This window comes from Varroa jacobsoni, unplaced genomic scaffold (genome assembly GCF_002532875.2).
Source record: "Varroa jacobsoni isolate VJ856 unplaced genomic scaffold, vjacob_1.0 scaffold_764, whole genome shotgun sequence".
NCBI lineage: Eukaryota > Metazoa > Arthropoda > Arachnida > Mesostigmata > Varroidae > Varroa > Varroa jacobsoni.
Window position 1 is genome coordinate 143,982 of NW_019213666.1, and position 10,576 is coordinate 154,557.

The 10,576-nt window shown below is 41.3% G+C and overlaps 1 protein-coding gene across 1 annotated transcript; it reads right to left on the minus strand.

Moving 5' to 3' along the window:
- Positions 1 to 1,605: 1,605 nt before the first annotated feature.
- Positions 1,606 to 6,646, minus strand: LOC111263432 (uncharacterized). The gene is made up of 2 exons (XM_022838483.2): positions 6,634 to 6,646; positions 1,606 to 6,401 (listed from the first exon to the last, which is right to left on the minus strand). Exons 1-2 carry the CDS (start codon positions 6,644 to 6,646, stop codon positions 5,440 to 5,442), a joined length of 975 nt encoding a protein of 324 aa, XP_022694218.2. The 3' UTR covers positions 1,606 to 5,439.
- Positions 6,647 to 10,576: the final 3,930 nt, after the last annotated feature.

Here is a 10,576-nt window from a genome sequence, read left to right on the forward strand (position 1 = left end):
CAAACAATTTCTACTTGAAAAACTGGTTCGTGTAAATGGGGCCGACCCATTGTACACTGAAAATGAAAGCACGTAAAATGAAAGTCATACTCTCGCTTACAATGGCGGTCATCGTTCACACCATTAGTGCAACAGCAAAAAATAACACAGAGCCTATCATCAAACATAATTTCTATGACGTTCTTAGGTAAGACTCAGTTCACTTAGTGGAAATAGGCGTTTCCGTGTCTACACATATCTGCAAAACGATTTCAAGGTCTGTAGTGTACGAAATTAAATCGAGAAATGAAACATCACGTGAGGATTGTTAAGAGTGACTAACTGATCGAGCTGTGCCAATAGCAATTTTGTGTAACCAAACTTGAAAGGTATTTGTCGAAGCTCAGCTAGCTGCCCTTCTGATGGGCCCAACTGGATATTTTTGGGCTTCACGTTCGAATATGTATCGACTTAGCAAACTGCTATTAAGATCATGTAATGAAAGGAAATTGATCAGTGACACCAAACCAGGTCTATCTTGAGTATCAACAATGCCGAGGCGATGTTAAATATGCAGTTACTGACCTGGACAGTTAAACTCTAATACAATTTAGTACACTTGAATAAGTATACTAAATATATAGAGATCCCGGATAGAATAATTTATGTTTATTGAACCACTCAGCGAAGTACCGTAGAAAGCGACGTACCGATTGAACCGAATCCTCCACTAAGCGGAAAAATGACCCGTAGCTTCTTCTAACAGAGTCATCTATAAAACGTTTTCTTGTTATGTAAACGAAAGCCAACATCTTATCGTCGAGAAAATTAAATTGCCTGAAGCTGGTGCCATTGAATATATATATTATATCAATAGCATATATGAAGATAAAAATCAATATGCAGTCCGCTGTATATAAATGCAAAACGTCGGGAAAGGCCGTTATATAGTATCGCCGTAAGGTGTTTATGTAGCAAACTTAAAAACAGCTAAGGGGTCTAACTTTGAGACCGTGGAGACGTATTACTCGTTTTGTGTTGGAAGAGGCAAACCGCCTGCACACAGTGACACATATAAAAATACTTTACAAAGTTTAGTGTTCTTAGATAATATCAGAAATTGGTGATGTGTTGAGTTTCCATACTTTTCATTCTCTGAAAAGTGATGATTTCCGGCAAAATGCCATGTTGCTTTGCTGTTAGAGCGAACTTGTCCCTACTTCTTAAACGAATGATGATATACTGACACACACATTGTGAACATTTGTGAGAGGCTACCAATCTTCAACAAAATTGAATCATATCTTGCAGCCTATATATATATGGACCCTCTCAGGTATAATAGGTCAGACAAACAAAAAAATAACGAGAAAAAACAGCACCGAACGAGCGCACAATACTGTTTTCGTACTTCTTCTATTATTACTTATTATTATAAAGTCACCTTTATAGCGTGTCAAGTAAGGCATATCGCAAATATGTTTTCTCCATTCTAAAATAAACCGAAACTGAAAAATTTAAGCTAACTATAAGGAATAAATTGCTCTTCGTAGTGACCATTTAGGCCTAGACTCTTCGCCTGCGTCAAACCAGTGTCTCACCTGGTTTAGCCTTTAATAAAGACAATTATCTGAGCAAAGTTACCGACAAGTTTATTAAATTATATTATTACTATCATTATAGTTATTATTTATTAATGCCATCTACTAGTGTCTACCATTATCATCTTCATTGCCAATATTATAATACCATCATATAACCATTCGATATATTTACACTTTGGACTTCCCTTCTTACAGTTCGCTTTTTTTTTTTTTTTATAGCACGTAGACATTCAGTTGCTCCCACAGTAACATGACATTTGCCCTTGCTGTAACTAGTAATAAAACTCCCATTCGATAATCATTATGTACCTGAAATTCATGTGGTGTTTGCTGATGCCACATTATTTCCCATATTGGTATCTTTCGTCTACGGTTATATATTGTTCCTTTAAGCGGTCCGTATTTTAGTCACCCTAACCATAAAACTATTGAGAGAATTATCTGTGCATCCTACGCAGCTTGGCATGTTCGTAAAGGTTAATACAATATAGAGATGTTGGTCATGGAGCGATTCCTGTTTACCCTTACTAATGCAATTCCGGAAACTAGCTAACAATCGGATTTTTATTTGGAGTCTAACCGAAATTCTGAGCCTTCCAGCTCATGATTGTTCACATGAAAATGTATTAACGAATATGTTATTAGGCCATTCATGTTTCATACTGCGTCTACATTATGACTGACTATAGTTAGAGCGTTTTGATGATTTAGGCCTATCGCAGTGATATGTTATTCATGCGCGGTATGCCATAGTTACTTAGTCATCTAGTTTACCTTATGGATACAGCCTTTTTGCAGGCTACCCTTCTTTCACTTTCAATAACAACCGAAACATGCTTTGTAATCATGTCCTACAAAACAAAAAATGTATCTTGAAATCAATAGGAAATCCACAAAGAATTACGTATAGGCTATGTGTAAACGAAACAAAATAAACGCGACATGCGCTCTAGCGCGACAAAGCACCTCTAAATATGAAGCTGTAAGAATACAAATAATAATATAGCACGGGATAATCTTTTGCAATATATAGTAGATAGTTACTCGAAGCAGGTAGCAGCTACGAATAGAAAATTTGACATTAAATAAACGGGATTGATAAGTAGCACGTAGGTGCTACTACGTAGGTATTATCGCAATGTACTGTATGACGCTAGTTACTTCGATTGCATCATATGGGATACAGATGTTGTGTGGGAAACTATTAGTTATTTATTTAGGTGAAAGGAACTGAGTGTGGTATCCATTCATGCACGTACGCCACAAAGCTAAGAACTCTGATACCAGACGTTTGTTATTAATCACCAAAGTAATAATAACAACCGATAACACAAGTTAAACAGCTTTTCCCTGATAATGATCCTTCACGTACATACAATTATAATGCGGATATCTCTTGCGCTAACTAAAGTTGTTGCAGTCAACAGGACAGTTCTTCAGTTGCCACCCCACCCAGGCTCCAATGTTGCGCTTTTTCCTGCTCGTTTTAGCTAAGCAACGTTATCTATCACCGGCCACGTGATGATGGAACATGGTGCACAACGCCCGAGTCAAGGTGACGCGCACAACCAACAAGAAATGCCGTCTGTTAGCCTTGCGGCCGAAAAGCGCCCGTGTCGATAGCCGATCCTCCGGGAATTGTTAGTTACAGTAGTTATTATGGCAGAGGACACGACGTAGACCCTCAAACTTTTACTGTACACGCCGTCAGTAGAACCCCAATTTAGCGGAAGTTGTGCCGGCGAATCGGTCGCTACTGGGTCCCTTCCTCTGCACCACTGCGTCTCTCTATGTATTGCTATATTGATGCCACGCGTCGCATGATGTCGTACGGATGCACATCATCCTCAATGGGTTCCATCAGGTATAAAATAAAGTCGAATCGTTACATGACATTGCAAGGACTATGCTGTGACTAGGGCTGGATTGAAGCATTGTGCCCGTTTTAGTGCACGTCAAGTATAGTAATAATTATAATATAACGTTTATAGGTGTTAGTGAGCCTTCGTGCTTGTTGTCAATGTGATTCGTTATGGCTGTCATCAAACTGTTCTTATTGTCCTATTCGCTGGAATCGAAGCGTTAGTGACGCGCATTTATCCTGAGTAATTGCACGCTAATGCGAAATAAACGTAATTTTTTCAAAGTTAATTCGCTCTAGATAAACTCCTTAACTTATAGTAATATTATGTTTATGCCAAACCGCCTCGCTAACTGGCTTCACTCGCCTTCGTCTAATCCCTCTTGACTAATCGAGGGATCCGGTTTTCTCATATATATATGGAATGAATCTACTGACCAGCAAAATAAAGGAAAAAAATACTGCAAAAGATCGTACTTGAGTGTTTAAATCATTCAGAACAATTAGTATCCATTTAGATTTATCTCATGCTGCTCGGATTAGAGTGGTATACGGTCGTGCGAAGACCTGCTGCTGCTGTTCATATATATCCTTCTATACTGCGCAGTTGCTGGGTCGGTAAATGCGAATCTTGTTTTTTTCTTGTTGTTTCTGGTGTTTAGTTGTTCAACATAGTGTCCGCCATATCTTTTAATAGACGCTTATGTATATCGTATGTTGTGCGTTTTTCGTACTAATAACGTCAGCGGTAATGCATTGCCTAGGTGAGTCGACAATCATCCGATTAGCTTTCCTGCTGCTGCCTTTATTGAATTTTATTTGGTTATTATAGTCTGTCGGCGTCAACTACATCAATTTCGTTCTTGTCACACGAACAGTTTCATTATTTCTTAGCTTCTATCTAGGACACGTATCTACAGCTAGGGCGAGGATCAGCTACACGATTTTTGAATACTCTCTCTGTCTGTATATATATATATGTGTCTTTTGTGTGTGTGAGCGTGTGTCTGTGTGTGTGTGTACATCGATCTCAGTCTATTGGTAGACTGCGCTATTCAAGGCCATGTAGACCACCCTGTTTAACTGTTGTCTTTCAGAAATCATCTACCATCCACTCAATTCGATTACTATTATTGTCACTCCAGCCGTCGAACTCACGCGTCACCTCGTTTTAGATGCGATTACAGAGACCCATAGCGCTGAACGCGCTCTTTTTCTCTCCCAGTCATTTCCGCCACTAACATCCCCATCACTAATATCACCGCCACTCTCTTATTATACTCATTGTACGCGCAAATAACTTGTTTTTTTTTTAATCTACTGCATTATTCTGTAGTCCTCTCAATGCCACCGCAAGGAGGACGCATAATCCGGAACACTAGCCGACTCAGCTTATGAACATGCTCTTTTATTTTCATACGCATTGCCACAAAAAGATATATCTTTCCTGTTTGAAGGGAAGAAAAGCCTATATAGTATGCCCATTGATCATATGAACATCTATACTATCAGGTAAAACTGTACGGTTGGTGTATTTTTACGGAAAGGAGCGTGTAAACACGCTCCGGAACATGAGGGAAGCGATTCACATATTACGAAGGATGAAGCCGTAGTCTACGCAGTAGGGTCAACGCTGCCGAGTCCAATGGACTTGAAAAACAGTTACTTCTCTGCTTAACAGTGTTAGTCTAGGACACGCAAGATTCAAAAAAATGAATTTTAAAAATTACTTCTTAGTGAAAAAGCCATAAGAATAAAGCTTGTTATTAAACTACTGCAAATTCTTTTGTTAATTTGTGAATATCAAACTGACATAACATTATTGTTATGTTAACATATTAGCTGTTTTGGTTGTAGCAGGGTCTATCAACCGATAATGATGTAATAAGATTATAAATTACCGTTACACTCTTACTATCGTTTACTTTTCCTTCTTCTGTTTTTGAAATACATTAATAGTTGTTCATTGCAATAGCACGTATATCGTAAATAATATCACAATGAGAATGCCTTCTCGGCGGCGTGATCACGCACGCTGACGAAACTCGCTTCGTCCAGCAAATAGAATCGAAGAGGTTGCTGAGACCACTCCGGAGAAGCAGAATCGATGCCGACCCGTTTCGAGGTCACGACACGTTGGGGACCAACAGTCGCTAGTTCTGGCGTTGCGGTTAGGCTGTTCGATGATCCCTCCTGGCCAAATTCGATCCAAAGGAGTTCACTACTCGGCACAAACTCTTTGTTCATTGTCTCCTTTTCAATGGCCATCCCCATGCAAAGCTTGGATGGTCCATTGAGTAGCTGATTTGCACGCAGTTTACTGCCGCCATCCTTTCGGCGGCTGCCTCGAAGACGCTGCATCCGCTCGAGTCCGACGAGGGGTTTTGCCGAACGCAACAGCACTGCCGCACCGTCGCCACGCGATGATATATTAAAGCAAAAGTACATGCCATAGGTGAGGTACACGTACGCGGTGCCTGGTTCCATGTACATCGGCTCATTGCGTTCGGTTCGTCGTCCATTGTAGCTATGACTAGCGCGGTCCTCGCCACCAGGGTACGATTCCGTCTCGATAATCTTGGCACGGAGTAAGGTGCCGTCGGTGAGTCGACGAACGAGCTGGGTGCCGAGCAAGCTCCTTGCAAGTTCGACGCAGCCGACATCGAAGAACTCGCGACCCACTCGACCCGGCGTTCGAATCGCCAGGAAGTGCCGACAGTTGTCGAGCGCATTCTTGAGATGGGCTTCTTCCAAGGGCCGCGCCTCTTTGGCGGCAGGAGTACCATCGAATTCGCTTTCATCGTTCGATCTGTTGTCATCCGGCCAGCCGCTGTTATTGGGCGCTGGCCTCTTGTTGTTGTTCACAGGGCCGTGCAAGCTTGGGCCAGGCCTTCCCCGGCCGCCTCCAACACCGCCCCCTTCCAGGGCGTCTGTTAAGCACAGTTCACATGCAGTCCCTTACTCTTCGTTGTGATCGTTCTTCCTGCCGGAACTCGCCAGCGGGCGTACCGGCAAGCGTATCGGTCATCAACGCCAACAATGATACGAGTAACGAACGCTCATCTCCGTTCGATAGAAATTGATTCGTCGTACACCAGAGTACACTAATATCTGATATGAAATTGTTCGTCACACCTAATAAGTTCTAAATAATCAGCACATTCAATACACATGAATATTACGCCCCACCTTCGGCGTGCATAGATAAGGTTCTCGGTTAATCGAAACTTGGTTTGTCTACAGGATATTCCTATTTTTCATTTAGCGAGTCACATGGTCTGAGCCTTGTACGCAGCCCTACCATTACGAGTGTTTCCGCACCAATGTAAGTCAAAATACATTAGCCTGTCCTCGTTGCAGTCCACCGACACGAAACATCGTAAGTTCTGTTCAGCGGAGTGTTTCTTTATCCGTGCCTTTTTAGTTTGGCAACGTTTAAGCCGAATGTCTGATTGAACCACTTTAGATTCTGCATAAACTTTTCACATTACAGTACTATATCCATAACGTTATGTCGTTTGTTTAGAACAGACTTTGTGCTTCTCATTGACACTAAAATTGGACACGGTGACGCAACAGTGAGTAGCTACAGCACTCCGGATTAGAGCTGACAAACTGGCCCGATTTCTCCCGTCCTTCCTGAGCCACACTCAGACTCAGTCGTGAACAGTTTCCAACCGTTACGTGAACGTCTAACGTCTCTATTCTACCGCTGAGATTCTCAGTGTTAACGGTGAAAACAAATAACTGCTATGTCGCAGGGACCTCGACACTAGTATCGTGTCGAACACCTTCCTTAAGCCGAGCCCAAAATACATATACGCCTCAGCAGATTGGCCGTTCTCGCTTGCCCATATGTTGTCTGCTAGCCCCGTCTTTTACGGCTTCTCTAATAGTGTTGCCTGTTGTTGGCGCTCGGGGGTGCCGGTTCCATCGAGTGACAACTGCCCCCGATTAATCAAAAGTCCGATCAAGTAGCAACGGTCGCCGTAGCTTTTTTCCACAAAACTTATATTTCTCGTAAATACCATTCACTACAGCACTAAGAAAACTAGTGTAGTCATTCGATTTGCGCGTTGTACGAACTCGCTGTCTATGTCGGGTTACTCCTCCATTCTACCACAGCCACACGACAGGGCGGACGTTGGTACATACGTAGAAACAAGGTAAGAAAAGCCTGTATTATGTATTATGCATTAATCAGACAGTAAACAAGAGACCATCACTACCAGCAGCAGAGTATTCAGTTTAGCAGCGCTTCATCGCTCTCCACCGCCGTTTTTCTCTGTCGCAGCCTTGCTGCTTAATGACTACTAGTGTAACAACAGCAACACCTCGATCTGTGGACATTATCTGTATATTGAAAGTCCCCGTGATAGCGCACTCGATTACGCGTTTGCCTGGTAAAGTGAATGCACGTGATGGTGTAGGTTCGAATCCGGACTTATGCACACTTTGTTTCGAACTGATACCCAGTTGTTCTAGTAATGCCTAACAGCTTAAATACTGGACATAAAACGCAAACAGTTTCTGTCAGTATACGAGAAACAAATGACCAGACCAGCTGATCAGCGGTTAGACAGCGGCATAGAAGTCGCCATCTTGCAATCGAATACTGACGACGAAGAGCGGCTCTGGGGCGGCTGTTGCAGGAGAGGCTGATGGAATCAACTCGCCTCGACAAGTCGATGTTGTTGATTACCATTGGCCGTTGCAACCCTTGCCACAAGTGATATCAGTGGTGGGGAAGGCTATCCGTGACGCTGCGGCTGGCTGCAGTTGTCGCTATCTGAAATTGGCTGCAAGAGAAGCTAAATCCGCTAGAGGTCGGAAAGCACAAGCTTTTCTTCAATATCAGCTGACAGCCGAAGCTGACGAAAATTCAGCCATCATAATAAAAATAACGAGAGTAGCAGAATACGAATAAGAAAAGGTGGCTCTAACAGAAGTGTAGTCCGCTGTCTGGATTAATTTGTCGGCTTCGTTGGGACGACTGTGGCGACCGAACGAATTATGGACGATCTAGCTCTGCAATAGACATATTCTACTTATCACTGGTAATGTCAGGTAGTAAAAAAACGTGAAATATAGTGGTCTTCTGCTAACTTCCGTTAGACACATACTACTGCATGGTTCAATAAACTTCAGCTTTGTCACGAAAATTACAAAGTCCTTTGCATAACATTTAGCTACATTGATTTGAGTAGTACTACAAAGATCACAAATCGAATCTTTTTAGGATAGTCACTGCTTGGTTATCTAACATAACATAGCAGAGCTGTACGCCACTCGTCATCACCGTCATCTTTCAGCTTCCTGCTATTTAATGCATAAAAATCCAAACGATACTACTTCCGTTGCAGAGTTCGTCGCGCTTGAATAACGAATGCGGCCGCAGTTTTGGCAAGCACCAGCCCAAGCTCTCAATTTATTGCTACAGAAAATAAATAGGTAAATCGTCCAGCGCGCTCTATATGCTTGAAAAAAAAATCAATTTTTAACGAGCCACGAAGTTTGTAGGACCTTACGGGAGGGACAAGTTGTTGCCCAATTTAGGTACCAAACAAAGCTGAGGTTTACTAAACTATGCAACAATATGAGTCTGACGGAAGTTCGCAGAAATATTTTATTTTTTTATAGCATTAATGTACAAACCTGCTTTCGAAGAATTCTTTCGTCAAAGACAGCCGTTTCCAGGATATTGGAAATCCTTTTCATAATTTATTAGATTTACCGGCAAATTTTTTCTGCTTGGATATCATTTACGTGCATTGCTTCGCCTATTGAATAAAAAGTAGCGGAGAATGAAAAAGCAACTTCTTTTAGTATGCTTGGTAAAGTTCAGCAATAACTTTATTCTCATTCGAAATAGGACTGAGGTCTCAGTTCAATGGTCAAATTTTTATCTACGGTTTTTGTCACTTAATCTAAAGGTAAAAATAAAAGGCAAACCTAAAGTAAGTTTGCTAAAATGGTGAACATTTTTGATAAATGCGAAACGTATCATTTCCTTTGTTTGTTATCGCTACCGCTTCCGCCTGGCCTACTTTTATCTATTTTTTATCCTTAAGGTTCCATGATACAATACACAACTATCATACAAATTCAATGCGTGTTGCTGTAACGTAACAGCAATTACTATTTCGCTTATTTTTTCAGTTACCAAAAGTATTTTCTGGTGCCTGTTACTATCTCCGGCAACAGTTTGACAGCAATGTAAGTAGGTGTCGCGCAGTGCGATTCGATTCTCGTAACATCTATCATACTACAACAAATAGGCGCCCTATATACGATATGGACATCTTCTTATAAGGGTAACTGCGATAAAAATATTTGTCGAATTTACTCTTATATATATATATATATATATATATATATACGTGCCTCCCTCTTCTGTGTATACGTCTATGTATGTACATCGAAGGGAAAAGCAAAGACGTTTTATTGCACCATTGCACAGATGTAAAATTATGACTCTAAACCTGTGAATAGACTTTTGCTTCTCGCCGTGTAATTAATTTTTTTTGTTTTTTAGGAAGGCAACGATTAATGGTTTGTATTTGTACTTACGCTTATAGCTGTTCTCGATTATTGGAAAATGGTGTTGCTTCGACTACCTGAGAGACGGCTAACTATAATTGACGATGCAAGACTTCCTAAGAGGAGAACCAGAAATTAATTAAGTTCCACAACGTAAAGGTTCAGTATAGAGGCTAAGAGAAACTTGATGGCGGGGGAACCAGGGGACGCACGTACTACATAGATGTCGTGAATGCAAGCAAAAAAAATCAGCCGCAATTATTTGAACTATTTAATGATCTCTTGATAAGTTACAACTCGCGATACTTGCCCCATAATTGTGCAGTCAACTTCGCTTCAATCATCGTAACCTGCCTACCATGGTCCTAAGGATAGGATTTTTATTTGTAGCCTTTTTTATTCGGAAATTATCTGACGTGAACTCGCCTAGCCCGTTGTCAAAGTTATCTAGAGGACTTCCTCAAGAACTAAACATTCGAGAGATAAAGTGACGTCCTATTGTCAGCATGAGAGCAGCGGCAACATGATTCTCTTTTCCATTGATTCCATAAATTATAACAAAGTCCAAAGCCTATTTTAAAATTCTGTGCGC